This window comes from Prinia subflava, chromosome 2 (assembly GCF_021018805.1).
Source record: "Prinia subflava isolate CZ2003 ecotype Zambia chromosome 2, Cam_Psub_1.2, whole genome shotgun sequence".
Lineage (NCBI taxonomy): Eukaryota > Metazoa > Chordata > Aves > Passeriformes > Cisticolidae > Prinia > Prinia subflava.
Window position 1 is genome coordinate 3,445,821 of NC_086248.1, and position 20,844 is coordinate 3,466,664.

Consider the following 20,844-nt stretch of genomic DNA (forward strand, 5'->3'; position numbering starts at 1 on the left):
AGAGGTGCTTTGCTGGACATCAGACTCACCAGCCATGGTTTGCTGTGGATGTGGGGGTCAAAGACAGAATTGGCTGGAGTTCAGGATCCTGAAGGAAGGGAGGAGGGTAAACATCAAACACTAGAGTTCAGACTTCGGCCTCTTCAAAGGCCTCTGCCTCCTTGGTAGAGTGCCCTGGGATAAGGAGGCCTGAGAAGAGTCATCTCCAAGCTCAAGAACAGTCCATTCCGATGAACAGGAAGCCGGGCAAAAATACCAGCAGGCCCGCATGGATAAACAGGGAACTCCTGGAAAAACTCAAACACAGAAGCAGCAGAGAGAAGGTGAAAGCAAGGACACGGATAGAAATGCATACAGAGACATTATCTGAGTGTGTGGGGATGAGGAGAGGCAAAGTCTGACTGGAATCTGTTCAGGAATGTCAAAGACAACCAGAAAGGTTTCTGTAGAGTGACAAAAGGGAGAGTAGGGAAAATGTGGGCCCATTGCTCAGTAAGATGTGGGAGCTGGCTACAATGAACATGGTAAAGCCTTCTTCACCTCAGTCGTTACCAGCAAGATCAGCCTTTAGGAATCCCTGGTCCCTGAGACCAGGGGGGAGGGCTGGAGCATGGAATATGTACCCTGCTGGAAGAGGATCGGGTCAGGGAATATTTAAAGGATATTACAGATGTATATAAATCCCTGAAGGGAGGGTGCAAATTGGAGAGGGCGAGGCTCTGTGTCCTCCTGGGTCCAGGGGCCAGGACCAGAGGCCATGGGCACACACTGGAGGTTCCTCTGAACATCAGGAAATGTTTTTTTACTGTGAGGGTGGCCAAGCACTGGCATGGGTTGCCCAGAGAGGATCTCACAGTCTCCATCTCTGGAGTTACTCAAAATCCATCTGGACATGGATCTGGGCAACCAGCTCTGGGTGGCTCTGCTTGAGCTGAGGGTTGGACCAAGTGGCCCCCAGAGATCTTTTCCAAACTCAGCCCTTCTGTGATTGTGGCTGATGAACTAAAATTTCTCTAAGCAGTGTCAAGGCAGCTGTTCTGCACTTCCCTTGTGGAAAGGGAATGAAATCCAATAGGTATCGTGAAACCTTGAAAGTGCTTTGAGATGCACAGATAAAACCACACCCTTTTGTTCATGATGGTAATTATTATTACTCTAATATATCCTCTCTGTAATTATTATCCCTTTTTCTTTCTAATAGGTGACTCATAACCTTCTGTAGTTGTGCATTTGGGATTTCACACCACACCAATTGTTTTGCTTTCACAGATTTTTTTTTCCACTAAAGTTTTTAAATAAAGATCAGTACAGTACAAAGCTTAAAATATTGTCAATGTTTTCAACAATACAAAGTCAGCAGGTGGGAGCTGGGAAGGGGATGGTTAATAAGGAACACTCATATCCTTCCCTGTTTCCCAAAGGAAAAAAATACAAACTCTTTTGTACTTCCATTTAGTAACAAACAGTGCTTAAAAATAATCTTGTCAGTAAAAGATGTAAATCGCAAGGCACATGAGGAACCCGTCCTTGCCTCGTTACACAAATTAGGCATAAATACAAATTGAAGGCACCTGTCTCCATCCTCCTCTCCTGTTCCTCACACTGAGCAAATCCTGTCAGTGGGAATTGGCTGTTAAGAGCAACCACGGACCAGCCGACAGCAGAGGCTGCCCCTGATCCTCGGGTTCCTTCAGGATTAATCCCCAAAAGGAATAGCACAAGGCACATTGGGATGAATTCTCAGGAGCTGTCCTGTTTTGAAGATCTGCAGGAATCCTGCCTCAGGACCAGAGATTTCTGAGGGAGAGGACTGCGACCTTGGTCCCTTTAGGATCTCAGGTGTGCTCAGCCTTTGGCAGCCAGCTCTTCACCAAGCCTGGCCACTGGGACATTCTTCCCAGGCATGCCTCTGTAGGAACATCGGGATGGAGGAGACCTGCTCCAAGCAGTGAGCCCAAGGACAAGGTCCTGGGGGGCTCAGACAAGCTGAGCATTTATCACAGCAGCACTTTGGCTTTTTCCAGATCCAGCTCTGGTGTCTTCTGGATCACTGGCAAAGCTTCCACAGCCACTTCTCAGCTGAGTTCCAGCAGACTGCAGCATGTGGAGTCTGCCCAGGAAGGCAGCCAGGTGCATAAAGCACAAGGATGAAGTCTGGGGATGAAGGAAAGAAAGGAGCTGGTTGGAGGAAGAGGAGGAGGATGGAGACAGGGATGAAGGAAGCTCCAGTGTTGGTAAGCCCCTTGTGACACAAGGGCGCATCCTCACAGCAGCACAATCCGTATGTAGATCCCCGCTCACTCCACCCATCATCGTAACCAGGAGGTCGGCTCCAGGTGGGAGTGCAGGGCCACGCGGAGATGGGAGCGGCTTCACCTGTGGGGAACACATGGGAGGGTGCAAAAACACCTCCACTGTCACACCACTGCTCCAGAGAAGTGTCACTTCTGCTGTCACTTCTATTCAGCCAGGGGGGAGAAGATATGATCAAAACTACCTTGGAGGAGCCACTTGGGCTCCTCTCCCTGTCCCTGAACAAGACAGAAATACTGTACTCACCCTCCTTTGACAAGGGCAGGGCATGTCATCTGTTTTCAAACCCTCAGAGAAGGGAACACCTGGGTGCTCCCTTCCTTTGGTACCAGTATAACTCCAGGTAGCAGCAGAGCAGGTTTGCTATTATCAGCCATGCCAAATCCTTCTCCATTTTACCCCAGGAATGAGCTCTGGAGCAGCCTGATTTACCTCTGTTCCCACACAGGAACCCACTGCTACCATCCAGCCAGCTCCACACCCAGTGCCTTGTTCTGCCTTACCTACCACAAAACCGAGGTAAATTAGGCTGTGAGAAAAAGCTGCTCCCACTGGAAGCCTTTTCTCAAACTGGGAGGAGACACACAAACAAAGCCAGAGGCCATGGAAAGAGCAGTCCATCAGTACAGCTGAACGAGTTGAGCAGCCAGCTGCCATGTAAGGAGGAACTGCTGCTGGCCTCCACTCCAGCCCTTCCCTGCCAGCAGCTGCATTGTCCAAGTGAGCTGGCTCTGAGTTAAACCAGCTGAAAATTACTGACATTTTTTCAGTAGGATTGGTTTCCCGATGGTCCCTCTCCCGGCACTGGCTCGCCCTGTGGTGAGATGAGCTTCTGTGCATGGGAAGAGGTTCAGTGAGGTGCAAGTGGGACCGCTCCTGCTTGGCATCTCCCCTGAGGCAGATTTTCTGCTAGGCCAGCATGGCTGTACCATCTGTACCATCAAAAACACCCTATGAAATTAAGTAATTAATTTCTAAGCTGAGGCCAGGACTGATGAGAAAGGGTGGACTTGATGACCTCCTGAAGGCTTTCCTATGATTTCTTCCCCTATACTCCAAACTTACTTCCCTCTCCCTTTGTATTTAATTTACATATCCCTTTGTATTTAATTTTCTATAGGGCCATGAGTTCCAATTTACCTACTAAACACAGGACCAGCAAAGTACCCATCTGCAGGTCTGTTTTCCATCACCTATTAACAAATCTCTTGTCTGGCCCACCTTGCTCCTCCAGCAGGACAGCACTGTTTCCTTCAGGTTAATCTTAACCAAACTAGGAGGCTCTGCAGATATAAAATCCCAAGGCAAAGCCTTTCTGGATAACAAATCCCATGCACATGCATGGAACATGAACACACACACCCCTCAAGTGCCAAAACACAGATGAAGTGTAGAAATCAGTGCTTGTCCTCATCAACCATATCCCCAACCCTACACTCTGCCTGCTCAGAACCAGCAATCACAATTCATTTGCCTGCCCTTGGGTTCAGTGAGACAAATCCATGGCTGGCATATATCCCATGGGTTCCTTGGTTTCAGCAAGTATTTAAGCCTCCTTGGTGGCTCCATGTTCAATATTCCCCCAAGGCAAGCATAGAATAAATTCTTCTAGTGGGGGACACAGTAATCCAGCCTTTGTTACCTTGGACAGGAGTGACACATGGACATTAAGTGGACCCTGGCCACTGTCTTTGCTACTCCACACAGGAATCTCCAAGTCCAAAGGACAAACCCATCCTGAGGTTGTGCCGGACCCTAACGTTGTCACCCTGCTCCTGCCTTTTGCTGTTTCACCTTCATCTCATACTGGTAAAAACATGCCAGAGTCACAGCCCGACTGGTCATAGAACAGCAGCCCTGCAGCTTCAAGGTCAGCTTTCCCACAATGCTCACCAAGGACACAAAGCACCATTAAGAGGAGAATAAAGACTCCTTCTCCTTCACACCCTTTTGGCCGTGACCACAGTAGTGCTGTTGGAGGAGCAGAGCCTTTCCTGTATCAAACAGATAATATCCAAGTTATTCCACATTTCATGGACATTGCTAGAGGTCGGTGAGGCTCCCTAGACAGATGACACAGACCCAGTTTGTCCCAGAGGACCCCAGGTCAAGTCTGGATCTCCAAAGCTGTTTTCCCAAAGCCATCTAAGTGACCTGGCATTGACACACTTGACAAGGGGAGCACAGAGAGAACCTGGCTGGAACAGGAAAAGAATCCCAACAGCCACTGTGCCACATGTGCCCTCACACCCAAACCCTAGAAACACAGACTTCCCAAAACCTTCCTACTGCCTTTGACAGGAACAGTTCTCACACAGATATGGCAAACTCAGAGAGGTCATCACATCCAGCTGTGGTCCTTATGGTGTTGTGAACCCTGGCACACCTTCTACAGTCCCACAGCCTCCAGGCTGCCCTCCCTGACCTTCAGCAAGGTCTCACCCACAGCTCAACCAGGATGAACAAGGAACCTCTGCCTATTCCAGCGTCCTTGGTTCAATGACTTGTTCTGGCTTAAAACACTCCATGTCCCCCCCTGGATGGCAAATGGCAATCCCTGCTGTGAAAATGCATCCAGCATGAAGTGTCCAGCCCTCCATCTGAATCCAGGGTCCTGGTTAGTCACGGCGTGTTAGGCAAATAAGACAGTCATGTCTCTAGTATGTTATGCCCCCTTGATTTTCTCTGGTGATGTCACGCCTGTCATGTCCATAACTCTCAGGAGTCCTTTTTAGCCAGGCTGGCCTTGATCCTGCGTCGCAGGATGTAAGCTGTGATGGCACTACAGGCCACCAAGCCAAAAAATGAGATACAGGAGAGATAAACGGTGAAAGGCCCGTGTCTCTTCAGGAAAATCTCCTGCCTGTTCTTGTAATCCAAAAGAATGGCCTCCAGCTGAGACAGTGTGCAGATGGCCAGGAAGGTGTGGAAGATCTGGTGGGCATGGCCAACAATATCACAGGAGCCAGGGAAGTATTTCTCAGGGACAGGGCAGGAAAAGAAATAAGCACTGATAAGGAAAAACAGTATCTGGTACGTGTGGTACCAAGCAGCATCCTCCTCACAGCCCCCCAGGTGACACACCACCACCCGGTGAGCCACGGGACTGATGTCCAGGATGAAAGCCAGCCCTGCTGGGATCACCTGGCACATCTTCCTCATGATGGGGTAAGGCCGTCGGTACCGGTATTTGGCGTAGCAGCAGCCGGCACAGGACAACCAGCCACAGAAAGCTGCTGCTGGCAGGAAGAAAAGCCAGAACTTGTCGTACCAGGCTTGGTCAGAGCTGTAGTAGAAATGAGCCAGGGCGCTGCCATACTGGTAGATGCTGACTCCAACATAGTCCACGAAGTAGAAGGTGTAGTGGTACAGCTCCGACTTGGACTGCAGCAGGTGGGCCAAGAGGCTGCAGGTCAGGTAGGTGACAGAGGAGAGGACAAAGATGAGCAAGGGCAAGGACCACGCATCCACGGGCAACTGCTCAGCCTCCACAAACGTCTTGAACCTCAGCAGCACGGCCAGCGCCGCCAGGAGATGAGTCCACACGTTGACCACCTCGTTGTGCTTCTGGAAGAGGCTGAGGAAGTAGTAGCGCCAGTCCTGGCCAGTGGGGCGGTAGCCGCTGTGGATGTAGGGCTCGCGGAAGAGCTGCGGCACCTCGCACTCCTTCACCGTGCCCGGCATCTTGGGGAAGCCGTCCTCCAGCAGCCGGGGCAGCCGGCTGAGGTGCTGCCCGCTGAGGGACAGCGTGCTGAGCCGCTCCAGGATGGCTGTCATCCCGCTGCCTTCAGCCCCGCACCAGGGAACGTCGTCTTCCTGCCCTGCGGGGATGGGAGAAAGAGGAAATGTTAATGGTGGTGCACCGGGGAGAAGAGCATGCTGCCATTCCCGGTGGGATTAACCATGGTACATTGAGATGCTGGCCCTTAGAGCACCTTCCAGTGCCTAAAGGGGCTCCAGGAGAGCTGGAGAGGGACTTTGGGCAAGGGCCTGGAAGGACAGGACAAGGGGCAATGGTTTCCCACTGCCAGAGGGCAGGGATAGATGGGATATTGGGAAGGATTCTTCCCTGTGAGGGTGGCAAGTCCCTGGCACAGGGTGCCCAGAGAAGCTGTGGCTGCCCCTGAATCCCTGGAAGTTTCCAAGGCTGGATGGGGCTTGGAGCAACCTGGGATAGAGGAAGGTGTCCTTGCCCTTGGCAGGGTGTTGGGTCAACATGGTCTTTCAGGTCTCTTCTAACCCAAACCATTCCATGATTCTACAAATATTGTCAAGTTTAGGGGTACCAGATCTCCTGAGGAGTTAGAGAAGGGTCTGAGGGAGAAGTACCAGATTCCCAGGGGTATCTGTGCCCTGACCTAAATTCAGCACAGAGGAGGATGGCAGAGCCCTGTCCCTGCAGGTCTGCCTGCATCAGATGGGCACAGCAATGTCACAAGCCTGCCCTTCCTCCCCACTTCCTCAGGCACTCAGCTTGGAGCATGTTCAGGAGCTACGAGCTGCCAAAAAGGGGCTGCAGGAAGCAGTTAGTTGGCAAGAAAGCATCTGATGATTTACTAAGGTGATTTTTCACCCCTTAGCCCAGAACAAAATGCTCAGGGACAAAATGGGGATGTAAATTACTCATCTCAGGGACAACCAAATCATGGAGGCTGCAAAGAAACTCAAGCTTCCCTGTCACACAGCTTGCCTATGCATTACTATAGTGAGTATGGCAGAGGGAGAGGTGGAGAAATCCACAGTCCCAAACCTGCAACCTTCATCCCTCCACAAGGAAGAAGCACCAGGACTGAAAGGGACTGAAGAAATGAGAGGCTCACATTGAAGCTGGCTGCAGTTTGGGTACAGCATCAGAGCTTTGGGAGCATTCAGGGAGCCAACGCTGAGGGACTGCCAGAGAAGTCCTTGGATGCTCAGAGCAACCAAACCCAGTTCTGGGCACTCCTCTCCCTGCTCTGCTCCTTGGTAACCTCCAGACTTGCTAAGCTCTGGCTGGCAAGATTCAGATTCAGGGCACAGCAGGATCCTAATGTGTGGAGAACAACTCCTGGCATTGAATTAATTCCCAATAGCTGCTGTTTCCCAATAACCTAGATACCTCGCTTCCCTGCTGGTGTTTGTGTCATACAAAACAGAGGGGAATTCATCAAAATGCCCATGTTAAACTGAAATTGGTGCTGATGGGGCCCCACTAGACTGTGCAGGGCTGTGGTTACTCCTGTGAAACAAACACACACAGGTTTGCAGGAGCAGAATCTGTCTCCTAAGCTTATATGCACACAGCTGGAGCTGCAGTGGATGGAGGTAGCAAAAAACCCAGGAAACACAAGTAAGTATTTTGCCTGACTGTGGAAAACAGCCAATTTTCTCCTGTTACATAAGATACCAGAGGTGAGACACCAATAGTTTGTGTGGGCACCTGGTCTAGTGAAGAGGTCTCTGACCATGCCAGGGAGCTGGAACTAGAGGAGCTCTAGGATCCCTTCCAAGCCAAACCAGTCTGTGATTCTGTGATGGGAGACCCCTGCTAGGCTGTGATACAGAGGACAGGACAGTGTTAAACACCATGAGAGAGTTCCTGAAAGCTGGGAGCGGGGACCTGGCAGTCCCAGGGTGAGACAGCACAAAGAGCACAGCCAGAGCAGACTTTCAACTAGGTAACAAGTCTCACTTCCTGTAGAAACCAAAGCATCTGATAAGAGACAAAATATTTTCATGTTGCCTCTGTGTTCTAGCAGAGGGGAGCTGTCATAATTAGGTTTCATTTTCCAGAAAATTCTTTCTGCCCTACACTGCCTAGGCTTTCTCCCTTAGCACCTCTCAAGGCTGGAGGTTTTTTCCCTGTTTGCCACAGGGGACTTTGTCTGCTGTGTTTGGTGGAGCTGCCTTAGCCACAAAAGGCAAAATGGTCCCTGGAAATGCCATTTTAGTTTCACAGATGTGTAATGCTGAAGAGAGCACACTTGCTGGGGAGTTAATGTTGTGCACACTCAAAGACTTTGTTTCTCTCCTAAGGGTCTGCAGGGTCCTGATCTATGATGGGACAGACAGTTCATTCAGCAGGTTGTGTATCCCTATGGAGTTATGTGCCAAAATTTAGGGAGGCAGGGCAAATTTTCACTTTGGGGCACCTCTGTGAGGGCACAGTGTGAACAGGAGGCAACTCGCTCTGCCCTGTTCCAATGTACAGCCAGTCTATTCTGGCTTCTAGTAGCTAACAGAGATCATTCATAAATCAAGGAATTGTGGAGTGGTTTGGCATGGATGGGATGTTAAAGATCATCTCATTCCAACCTCCTGCCATGGGCAAGGACACCTTCCACTATCCCAGGTTGCTCCAAGCCTCGTCCAACCTTGGACACTTCCAGGGATGGAGCAACCACAGTTTCTCTGGGCAGCCTGTGTCATGGCCTCCCCACTCTCACAGGGAAGAATATTTTCCTGCCCATGGCAGAGGAGTTGGAACAAAATGATCTTTCCAATGCAGACCATTCTGGGATTCTATGATTCAATGATCATTATGGTGAGGCAGAAGAAGAAAGGACGTGCTGAAGTTCCTTACATCTTGGAGAACACAGAGTGAACCAGTAATGCCAGAGTGAACCCCTGCACAACAGGAACTGAAAACCAGGTCCAAGAGGGCACAGCGCTGTCCAAGAGACCAGCTCCAAGAGAGCAGAGCCAGTGCTCATCTCCTGCAGGAAAACCTGCAGAAAACTGCACATAAAGAGCAAAGGCAACACATGGCAGGGTGGCAACTGAGCCTGGGAATAGGAATGCATGGGAATGCAGTCCATGGCCTGCCTGCTTTGCATGCTGACGAGGGTGTGAGAGAGACAGGCAGCTTCTGTCCCAGGCACAGCCTGGCTCCAGCTTGCACCGCTCGTGCTCGTGCCAGGATTTTGCCACACTCTCTCCCATCCCCAGAGCACAGTGCATGAGAGAGCCTGGGCACTGCTCATCTCCCTGACAGCACGGATTATTCCAAGCAGGCTTTCAGAGCTGGAAAATGCCCGTTTTAAACAGGCTGTGAGGGGCAGAGATTTTCAAATTAATAGTCCGAAATCACAAGAAACACATCTGACACTGGACTGAACAGCGCTAAATCAGGAACCTGGTAGCCTGCTTATTTCAAACCTTGTGATATGAGCGAGTGAGAAAAAGTTGGCAGTTTCCAGCGACCATGTGATGGGACAAAGTGACGAGCAATTAACGTTGGAAAAGAGAGAGAAAGAGAGAGAAAAAAAAAACAACACAACAAAAACAACAAAAAAAAACACCAACCCAGAAACCCAAGGTCAGCACTGGCTGTTTCACAGAGCCCCTATTCTTTTCCCTTCACGGGGGCGTAGGAGCAGCTGAAAGCCACATTCATCTGCGGGGTGTCTCGTTGAGATTCCGTCCTCACCCCCATCTCCGGGGGATTCAGTTATTTTGGCTGCTTCCAATTAACAGCAACCAAGTATCGTTTGTTCAGGGAGGGAGCTGCAAGGCGAGAAGGAGGGCGTGGATGATGGCCAGGCTGGATCATTACATCCACAATAAAAACTCCCGGCACAGGAGGAGAACGATCCTGTTCCAATTTTTGTCTCCCTTTTGAAGAGGGTAATTGGAAACCCGAGCTTTTTCCCAGCTCTTTTGCTTTTTGGTCACAGTCTGATGGAAGGGTTTGAATGAGAAAATTTCCTACAGAGTACGGTCGATTTTCCCACCGGTCTGGCCCCTGAGTTCACTGTCTAGGATTGAGGTTAGACCAGTGTGATACATTTGCTTGCAGACTGGTATTCAGGCATCAGAGGTTTACACAGGCTTCCAAAAAGGCAGTAATTCCTGGTAAACAAAGCAGGGAGGACCAGGGGTACTCAGCTTTGGGGAAGTCTTTAATAAATGCATGGCATTTAAAACAGGGGGGAATAAAAAGAAGTGGTTGTGGACAGCATGAAAATAACAGCAGTGGCCCACAGACTGGTTTGGAGAGCTGCAGGTGATTAATGCCTGAATTTCTCTCTTCTGGCAGTTGAGCAAAAGTCCCTGGGGGACTCTAGGTCATTTTAAAGCTTGGGGTTTTATTGTGACCCATTCCTACACGTGGTTAACTTTGGTGTCACAGCTCCTACTGCACCAGGATGGCAGCTCTGGGAGAGGCTGCACCAGGGCTGCACCCAGCTCAGATGCACTCGCTAAGCCCCATCCCAAACCCTGCTGTCTGAAGGCTGCTTCTCTCTGAGCACAAACATCTCCTCCTGTAATTAAACCATTCTGAAGGGCTGGAAAAAACTTTGGAAGACCATCCTGGGAGCACAGTGCCAGCTCCTCCATCTGATTCTACCCCGTGTTTTGGAAAGGCCCCTCCAGAGCTGAGAAAATAAGAGACCATGGACTGGCTCAAGCAGCAGTCCTGTGCAGTCTTGGTATTACCTGCTTCCTTCTCCTCACACAGATTTAGGTGCCAAAATTCCCTCCAGGCTGCAGCAGGAAAACCCAGAGCTCAGATGCCTTCTGCAAGGAGTTACTGGGATTTACATGGGATTTACAACCAGCACAGGTTGCCCAGAGAAGCTGTGGCTGCCTTGGAATTGTCCAAGGCCAGGCTGGATGGGGCTTGGAGCAACCTGGGACAGGGGAAAGTGTCCCTGGCCATGTCCCCATCATGGCAGGGGGGTTGAACTGGATAAGCTTTAATCTCCCTCCCAACCCAAACCACTCTGTGTTTCCATGGTTTGTGCCAGGGACCAGCCCTGCGAGGGCAAGGCAGCAGAGTGCAAAGGACTTATCTACACTCCAGCATCAAAGAAGTGGAAATCCCCACAACCAGAAAGGGGCCATGTGCTTGGGAGTTCTGTAAACTGGGTTTACACTTCCCCATCTGTGAAATGGGGATAGCAGTCGTCATCTGCCTGATGGAAATGAGATATCGTGCTCCTAATGCACTGGGCAGTGCTGGGACAGTGCATTGCATAGAAGATTTTATTTCCCTCAAGGCACTTAGGTACCCTGTTAGATCTACATCAGCCCAATTCCCATTACTCCTCCAACAGGGACCTGCACAGGTTGGGATGTTCTGGAAGGTAAAAGGTGATGCCATGTGATTTACAGAAGGGCACGTCCTCAAACAACCTGATCTGTTAAGAAAAAAGGTCAAAATAACCTCGTGGAAAATTTCAAATAAAAGAAGATGGCTGAAATTCTCCCCTTCTCTATACACACACACAGACACACACACAGAGTGTGCAGCCCAAGCAGGGTTTGTCCGAGCTTTCATCCCTCAGGAAACGAATGTCCCGTGATGCTGGGAGACGAGCCACGAAAGGCAGCAGGAGGTGGCAGGATCCCCCACGGAAGCCATGGCAGTGTCAGCTCCCCTGCAATTCCTGGCCTGGAAGGGAGCTGGGCCAGCAGCCAGCTCAGCCGTGCTGAGCAGCAAGTGCCTCTTGACATGGGCTCAGCGTTGCCTGAGCTTTGGGATGGGGCCAGGGGATGAGAGCAGTGGAGCCAGCGCAGGGAACGCTGTGCTCGGAGGGCACAGAGCAACACAAAGCTGCTGGCAAATGCAACGTCCCTGCAGCAAAGCATCCCAACAAGGGGGGCAGCCCTGTGGTGTTTGGGGAAGGTAAAGCAGGGGAATGGAACCCCAAAGTTAGGAAACCAAAGGCTGCATGAGGCTGGTGGTTTTATTGTGAGAGTCCAAGCATCACGTGCAAGGAGGGGGGTTGATTTTCACAACATCAGGTTCTCAGAGATCAGCTGGGCTTGCTTGGCCGTTGCTGTGTTGCTGCACCCCTCAAATGGGTGGCCATACACAAACTGTCAGCCAGGAACAACTCCTGGACTGTGCTATCTCCCAAACCATGTTAGGGAATGGCACCGTTCTGGTTTGCTGTGATAGCACAGCTGCAGTTTCCTCATGCCTAACTGGGTTAGAGTTTGGTGATGCTGCTGATAACACAGCCAATAATTCCTGAAAACAAACAAAAAAACCCCCCACCTGCAGAACCAGTTAATATTCACTAATTCTGCTCACAGACCTTGGCTGAGAATTCCCTCCTCTGGCAAATCCACTCCCCCTGTATCAAAATTTGCTCAAGGGCGAGGTAATATTCTGCAGCTTTTCTTCCTGATCTCACTAATCCTTTGCTGTTTGTGCTTTCCTGGTCAGTTCACCACTTTCTTTTCCCACACACAACCAGCACAGCACCCGATGCTTTGGGGCTGGATTTCAGGTGGCTGTGAAATCCCTGGATGAGTACACCAGGAATCAAACCAGACTGGGACACAGTCCCAAACTATAACCATCAAGGTGCTGAAATGTCAGCACACTCCTGGGTATGGTTTTGGTCCTGCCACCCCAACAGTCCCTGCCCGCTGTATTCAGCCATGCAGGGATCACTGATGGACTGAAACTGGAATTGTGCCAGCAAAGTGTGTGAGGGTTTTCTCCCTGCACTGACTGAAAAAGGAGCCTGGATTTGTTACAGCAGCAATCCCACTTTCACCTCCTAAATTTCCTTCAGCATTGATCTTCCTTCAGTGCACATCCAGAACTAGGAACTCCTGCTAGCACAGACCTCAAACAGCCAGCCAATCCCTCCCTGCTCAGATCCATCTGCTGATGGGACAACCCTGGAACCATCTGCCTGTGGGCAGAGTGACCAAACCAGACTGGCTGTGTGCTGTTTGTGGGTTCAAACTATCCCTAGAAGAACCTCTGGGCTGAGGCTGCTCAGCTTTGCTGTCATCCACAAAAGCCTCTCGCACAAAAACATTGTTTTTTTTAAGGCTGAGGATTTTAGGGCTTTGGTCACTCGAAAAAAATGTATATAAATCATGGAGAGCCCTGCGGCTGCTGCGGGCAGAGAGGAGGCACTGCCAGAGAGAGACAGCAGCCCTGTGCCAACCCTGTGGAACCAGGAGCTCTCCTCTGCCCTGCACTAAAAGTCTTTGTCCCCATCCAGGACCTCGTCCCATTTAACCCCACAGCCTCTCCCAGCCTGGGAGGTTTGCAGTGACAGAAGTGATGCCTTTCCTGGAGGCTACAAAACTCCAAGGAAGAGCTGGATGGAAGATTCCCTCCATGAAAAGGTTTAAGGCTGGGCTGCATTCACTTGCTTAGAACCCTACTCAATCCCAAGGATTTGGTGGGGCTTGGAGGGTGGGAAGGAGCTGGGAGCAAGCTTCCCCTTACTACCTGGAAGTGTCCAAGGCCAGGTTGGATGGGGCTTGGAGCAGTCTGGGATAGTAGAAGGTGTCCCTATCCATGACAGGGAGTTGGAACTGGATCACCTTTAATGTCCCTTCCAAACCATTCCATGATTCTGAGGAGGATGGAGCTTATAAGGTATGGCATCTGTACAGCTGCAGCCTCCAGCAGCCTCCCTGGGTATTTATTCTTTTGGAATTTACTAATGATTAATTGTTTACGTGAGGAAAGGGCCACTGATCCCATGAGCAAGGGTCACCCCATAAACTGGCAGATAAAAAATTAAACTGGTGCCTGACTCAAGATGTGCAAGTAGCTGCAAGCTCACACACGTGACCTGGTGGTGGCACCTCCCTTGTCCCCAGCCTCGCTGGCACGGCCATCCCTCCCTGCCATCCCTCCCTGCATCCACAGGGACACAGCCCTCTGCTTGGCCGCTGGCTGCGGCTGCAGCTTCAGCGTAAACAAATAAAAGCAATTAATGCCCAGGAAACAGAAAATCCTGCGGGGTGCAGGGCTGTTAACCCACTGCTTCCCCAGCTGCACGGGAGGAAATGTGCAACTGTGTGGTTTGGCCTGATGAGCCTTGAGTGGGCTTCTAGGAATTGTTTGCAGCACACATCAGCACAGCACCCCAAGGCAGGAGCACAGTCTGCTGCTAGAATTCAGAATTCATGACTGCCTGTCCCCTCCCTGCCCTGGCAGAGGACAAAAACAGACTTTAGACCTGATGGATTAATCCTTTTTCATGACCTTTCCATAACTTTGCTCTTTTTCAGCTACTGCTGCTAGGGCAGCATTACACTCCTCCTCATCCTAATCTGCAGCAAACCATCCTAGAATCCTAAAATGTTTTGGGTTGGAAAGGACCTTAAAGCTCATCCTGTTCCAACCCCCCTGCCATGGGCAGGGACACCTTTCACTAGACCAGTTTGCTTCAAGCCTCATCTCACCCAAAAACCCTCCAGCTAGCAATACATAAATAATTTCCCAGCTCTGGAGCCACAATCCACAGCATCCCACAACAAGTGCACTTCTCCATCCCAGTAAAAACCTGTGTGCCCCAGTCAAAGCCACCTAGGCACAGCTACTGGGATGCTCCATACCCAACCCTGCTCATGCCAGAGAGGAATTGGTTTGACACCAAACAACTGTTAAATGTTTACCTGAACTTATACATCTATATAGTTGTGTTGAACAAAACCAGAACACTCTTTAAGACTGTCCACAATACTTCCCTCCCCCCAAAAAAGTGAGATGCTTGTGGTGTTTTCAGCCAGGAAAAAATCCAGATGGGACGTAGGGGCGACATGACCCCGAAGTGTCCTGGAGAAGATCAGCAGGGAACAACCCTTCGGTGACCCTTTGGAGACGCGCCCCTGCTCGTGTCTGCGCAAGGAGCAGGCGGCAGCTCCAAGGCAAACACCGGGGGCTGGTTCTTCTCCCGGCTCACTCCTGAACTATGCATCTCCTTCCCGTGGCCTCCAGCGCTCCCCGGGTGTCAAAGTCATTCAAGGAAAATCCGCCCACAGCCGCTTCAAACAAACACGGAGGAAAACCACTGCCCACCTCTCTCCTTCAGGAAGCCCTTGAGATGCCGGTAGCGGGGGGATCTAAGGCAAAATCCGCGTCTCCCTGCTCATCCCTCCCCTCCTTAAGCTCTCTCCCAGCACCCGCCTGACCGCTGGACCAACCCCGGCTTGATGAACCACAACTGTGCGTGGCACAGAGGGAAAGATCGCGCATCCCCGCGGTGTCTGCAAGCACCAGGCACCGCCCGCCGACCACCGCCCGCACCCGTCCCGGCATCCCGCTTGTCCCGCAGGGAAAGATGCTCCCGGCGCGGCGGGGATGCAGGAGCGGCGGTACCCGCGCGGGGCCGCCGGAGCGCACCGGGAGCTGGCTGGGGACCCTCGGCGGGCTGTCCTGGGGGAGAGGAGGGGACCGCGGGGATCGCCCGCACTCCCCGCCCGCAGTGTCCGCTCTCAGTGCCCGCACCTAGTGCCTGCTCTCCATCTCCTGCACTCTATACGCACCTCCCGCACTCCGTGTCGGCTCTCGGTGTCCCCTCGGTGTCGCCTCGGTGCCCGCTCTCTCCGCTCTCTCCGCCCCTGTCCCGCTGCCGAGTCCCGGGGCCGCCGCCTCCGGGAGCCCCCGCGGCCGCCCCGCGCATGCGCGCCCCGCCCCGGGCTGGCCCCGCGGACCGAGCCCAGCCCGGCCCAGCCCGGCCGGACAAAGCGCGGCTTAAACCCGCTGCACCACCCAGATCCCGTCACCCCAGCGGTGGCTGCAGAGAGAGTTCGGTGACACATCCGGGAGAGCGGTGTAAAGTCACAGAATCGAAGAATTGTTCAGTCTGGGAGAGATCTCCAAGGTCATCGAGTCCAACCTGTGATCGGTCCCCAGCCCAGAGCGCTGGGTGCCACGTCAGTTCCTTGGACACCTCCAGGGATGCACCCCCGGGCAGCCCCTTCCCATGCCTGACCGCCCTTTCCATGAAGAAGTTCTGCCTCATGTCCAACCTGAACCTCCTCTGGCCACAGCTTGAGGTTCTGTCCCCGTGTGCTGTCCCTGTTCCCTGGGAGCAGAGCCCGATCCCACTCTGGCTGTCCCCTCCTGTCAGGGAGTTGTGCTGAGCCAGAGGATCCCCCCTGAACCTCCTTTTCTCCAGGCAGAGCCCTCCAGCTCCCTCAGCTGTCCCTCAGGATTTACAAGTCACAGCAAGGTGGTTGGGGATGCGAAGGGACCTCCGGAGGTCACTGGGTTCAGCCCCGGAGATCACTCTCACAGATGGAGATTCTACATTTAAAGTAAAAATCACAGGACCAGAGGCTATGGACGTCCACTGAAGCACAGGAGATTCCTCTGAGCACCAGGAAATGCTTTTTTACTGAAGGTGGCCAAGAACTGGTGCAGGTTGTTCAGCAAGAGATACCTCCATCCTTTGAGATATGTAAAATCCATCTGGACATGGACCTGGGCAACCCACTCTGTGTGGCCCTAAATGAGCAAGGGGGCTGGACCAGATGGCTTCCGTGGAGCGGGGGGGAACCCCCTGATTTCGGTGCTGTGGACAGGCAAGTGTGGACGAGCAGATGATTTTTCCGAGGATTTCCAGGCTAAAGGCAGTATGGCCTCGAGCCAACTGCCAGCACTAAAATCTTTGGGCTCCAGAAAACAGGCATTTGCACCCAAATGGCCTTTCAGGAACAGCTTCTGGGCTCCTGAACTGTGCCTGGGAAATGTCTGGGAGAGGCTGATGCCTCCTGGACAGAGCGATGCCAAAGCCACGGTGGTGGGTTCAGCTGTAGAGTCACTGTGACCCCAGGTTAATTTATAAGTGCAGAGTTTGCCCGCTCCAGGCTCTGCCTCAGCTGGTTCATGCGGGTTTTGCTGCTCCAGCCTGTCAGAACTGCTGGTTTATGAGGGAAACAGAAGGGACTGCTTGTTCTGCAGGGAGAGGATCCCCAGAGAGGCAGCCCAGGAATGTGACTCTGTGGCTCTGATAAGATCTCTGCAGCCTGGGTGAAGGTTGGGCACATCCCAGTACAAATCTCACAGCATGCAGGAGAGCCAGTGCCCCCAAAGCGAGGAGGGAAAACATCCAGGGTGAAGAAGATGGGAAGGAACCTCAATTTTTCCCTGTCATCACACTCAGTGATGTGGATGGGATACAACGGGCAGGTACCAACCCCCTCAGTGACATCTTGCACTCATTTTCTGTCCCTCTAAGACATCTCCTGAAAGACCCATAATACCACACCATCATCCTTTCCTTAAACTGGGAGGGAATTCTGCCCCTCTGCTTCATTCTGGCGAGATCCCACCTGCAGAGCTGCCTCCAGATCTGGGACTCCCAACATCAGAGGGATGTGGAGCTGCTGGAGCAATTCCAGAGGAGGCCATGGAGATTGTCCAGGGGCTGGAGCCCCTCTGCTTTGGAGCCAGGCTGGGAGAGCTGAGGATGAAGCTGGCTTTTCACCTGGAGAAGGCTCCAGGGACACCCTAGAGCCCCTTCCAGTACCTAAAGGGGCTCCAGGAGAGCTGGAGAGGGACTGGGGACAAGGGATGGAGGGACAGGACACAGGGAATGGGTGAAAGAGGGCATAGGAGGTGGGACATAAAATACAACCCAGGCAGATGGGGATGGTGAGGGGGTGACATCCCTGCTGCCACATGGACATCGCAAGGCTGCCGGGCCACCTGAGCCTATTTTACTCCAGTGAAAAGTTTTTACCTAATTTAGCTTCAAGGCATGCCCCAGGGCAGCCACAGGAAGGGCAAAGGGCAGTTCTGTGTGGGATAACTGCTCTCCTGGGTGGGTGTGACAGCCTGGTTTGCACCCCAAGCCTGGTGGATGCTGCACAGTGAGATCTCTTTGATCACTGGCTCTCAGGTGAGTGGTCCCAAGCCTCACTCTGTAGTTCATCTCAGAACTTGCTGCAGTCGCTATTACTCCCTACCATTGGCATTTTAAACCCTGAAATGAATCACCCAGCTCCCTCCAAGTCAAAACCCAGGTGTGGCTGTGTTTGCCCAGGAGATTAGTCCCAGAGTTAAAGCTGGATTGTATCAGGCTGGGCTCTCCCTACCCTCTACAGTCATCTGATAGGATTCAAACATGCTTTGTGCCCTCAAACATGTCCTGAATGCCTTAATTCCCCACCCAAATGTGCATCATAGAATGGTTTGGGTTGGAAGGGACTTTGGAAGGGACATGCAAAAGGTTGTCCTGTTATTTTTAGGAGCTTAGAGTTATTACTCAAAAAAAGGATCTTCTGTTGTGGATCAGGGTCTCCCTCCACCAAGAAGCATCCACACTGTGCTGCTGAGGAGCAACTTAGCAGCTTTGCACCAAAGACATCTGAGGTATTCCAAGCACCAAATGTAATCCAGAAAGTAGGATGAGTTACCTTTTCCCTGTATTTACCTATAATAAGGAATATTGACATGTTGTTATTGTAGCTGGGTAAAAGAGTGTTTTTTTTTCCCTGTTCTTGGCCATATGGAACTCCTTCCCACTGGGCAAGGATTGATGCTCATCATCTGTTTGGCAAGTTTTAAACAAAAATTCTGCAGATGCAGAATTAGAACACCAAGAACACATTAGAACACTAAGGCTTTATTTAACGAATAATTCAGGAAAAAAATCCATACAAGCTCTGGGTTACCAAGTTCAGCCTCTGCAATCGGAAAGAAGCACTTGATACAGTTAATTTTGTCACCATCAGCTGTTCCCCACGTGTTGCACAGGGATTGTGTAGCAATTTGGGGTCGGGACCTTCCTGCCTCCTCGTGGTTTGCCCGCAGCATTGACAGCCCATTGTGACAGTCCCATGGGGGTTACTAATGCGCCTTACACGGAGTGCTGCAGCTTCCCAGCTTCCCATCAAGGCAGGGAATGGATCCAGAGCAGCCCCGGGGAGAAGGATTTGGGGGTGCTGGTGGGTGAGAGCTGGCCATGACCCATCCCTGAAACTCCCTAAGTCCTGAGCTGATCCCCCAGCGTGGGCAGCAGGGGAGGGGGGGATTCTGCCCCTCTGCCCTGCTCAGGTGAGACCCCACCTGCAGAGCTGCCTCCAGCCCTGGAGTCCAGCATCAAAAGGATGTGGAGGTGCTGGAGAGAGTCCAGAGGAGGCCACAGAGAGCTCCAAGGGCTGGAGCCCCTGGGGCCAGGCTGGGAGAGCTGGGGGTGTTCACCTGGAGAAGAGGAGGATCCAGGGAGACCTCAGAGCCCCTTCCAGGGCTCCAGGAGAGGGATTTGGGACAAGGGATGGAGGGACAGAACAAGGGGGAATGGGTGAAAGAGGGCAGGGTTAGATTAGATACTTGGAATAAATTCTTTATAATAAGGGTGGTGTACACTTCCCTGGAAATGTCCAGGGCCAGGCTGGATGGGACTTGGAGCAGCCTGGGATAGTGGAAGATGTCCCTGCCCATGGCAGAGAGTGGAACTGGATGTTCTTTTAGATCCCTTCCAGCCCAAACAGTTCTGTGATTTTGTGATTTGAAAGCTGGACATCACTTGCTGAAGTGGATCCTGCCCCAGGGCTGAAAGCAGCTCCCAGAGATTCTGAGGAAGAGGCAGAGATGTTTTGCATACAGATGGGTGATTTCCAAGCTTGAAGGTGGAGAAAATGAGAGAATAGGAAAAAAAAAAAAAAAAAAAAAAAAAAAAAAAAAAAAAAAAAAAAAAAAAGGGAAATCAGCTGTAACTGTCTTTAGTAACAGCCAGAAGTCATGAGAGCAGATGAGACCAAAATAGCAACACCAAACCTCAGCTCTGTGTCTGGGCCCTTCGGACTTCCCTGCAAATGCGGTTGGGTTCTCCCATTCCGGAGCTTTGTTGTTGATTCAGCCACTCCTCTGGTTTCATTTGGAATCCAGTTTTCCTTGTGCCTGCAGGCATGGCCTGTGTGGGTTTATTTTGGTTTTCTATAAAGTGCTGTATTTTCCTCCTGCACAGCAGGAAAACAGGAGGAATCCCCGCGGGATCTGGAGTAGTTGTGCATCAGGAGCAAGACCACAACAAGGATTTTATGTTCCCATCGCTGTGCTAGGGCCATGCTAGAGGCAGCTGGGAGGAAAAACAAATCCATACGCTCTGGTCTCCTACTCTGGGAAGAAAGAAGGTGGTTTCAGCCCATCCAAACACACTGAAGGTCAGAGCTTTAACTCCTTACCCACTTTCCTGTGCTCTCCTGGTGAGATACCAGCAGCTCCCCATGTCTTTCAGTAAAGAAATTTCATTTATACACCCTGATAGTAGTTTTCCGTGTTTTTCTTCTCCACAGCTAGGAAAAAACCCAGGAGCTAGAACTGTTTAAAGATTTACCAGAGTGTGGGGGAATAGCAAATTCTTCAAGAAAATTATGTCAGAAATGCCTGAGCTGGGTGAAGATGTGATGGGGTGAAATTCTCCAGCCTGTGTTAGGGAAAAGGTCAGGAGAGAGGATTGAGAAGGGCTCCTTCAACATTAAATTATTTGTAATGAGAATCAGGACAACAGTCTGCTTGTGAGAGTGAATTCATCCCCTGGTTAGGGTTCAGCTCCTACAACTGCAGCTTCAGGAGAGCCCAGTAAATATGAATCCCTTTATTCCCTTGGAAAACGTAAATTTTATCCTCATAAAGACATCTCATAGGTGGTCTCACTTCTTCACATAATTTCAGTTCTAAAAAGGGACTTTTTCCCATTCCAAACATTGTATTCCATGTTATTATCCTTCTATTTTACTACAAATAGATTTGAGACCTCCACTCCAATGTGTTGCTTGATGATCAGGTGACACTCCATCAAATTTGGGATATTCTGCCCCCATTTTTGGAGCTGT

The 20,844-nt window shown here is 51.4% G+C and overlaps 1 protein-coding gene across 1 annotated transcript; it reads right to left on the minus strand.

The window, feature by feature from the left end:
- Positions 1-1,261: 1,261 nt before the first annotated feature.
- On the minus strand, positions 1,262-15,687 carry PAQR8 (progestin and adipoQ receptor family member 8). Its single transcript, XM_063423431.1, has 2 exons — positions 15,547-15,687; positions 1,262-6,134 (listed from the first exon to the last, which is right to left on the minus strand). The coding sequence occupies exon 2, from the start codon at positions 6,088-6,090 to the stop codon at positions 5,032-5,034; it is 1,059 nt and encodes a 352-aa protein (XP_063279501.1). The 5' UTR covers positions 6,091-6,134; positions 15,547-15,687; the 3' UTR covers positions 1,262-5,031.
- Positions 15,688-20,844: the final 5,157 nt, after the last annotated feature.

What these genes read in the sequence shown, in the direction of transcription:
- PAQR8 (XM_063423431.1), bottom strand. Translation starts at nt 6,090, where the DNA reads ATGACAGCCATCCTGGAGCGGCTCAGCACGCTGTCCCTCAGCGGGCAG.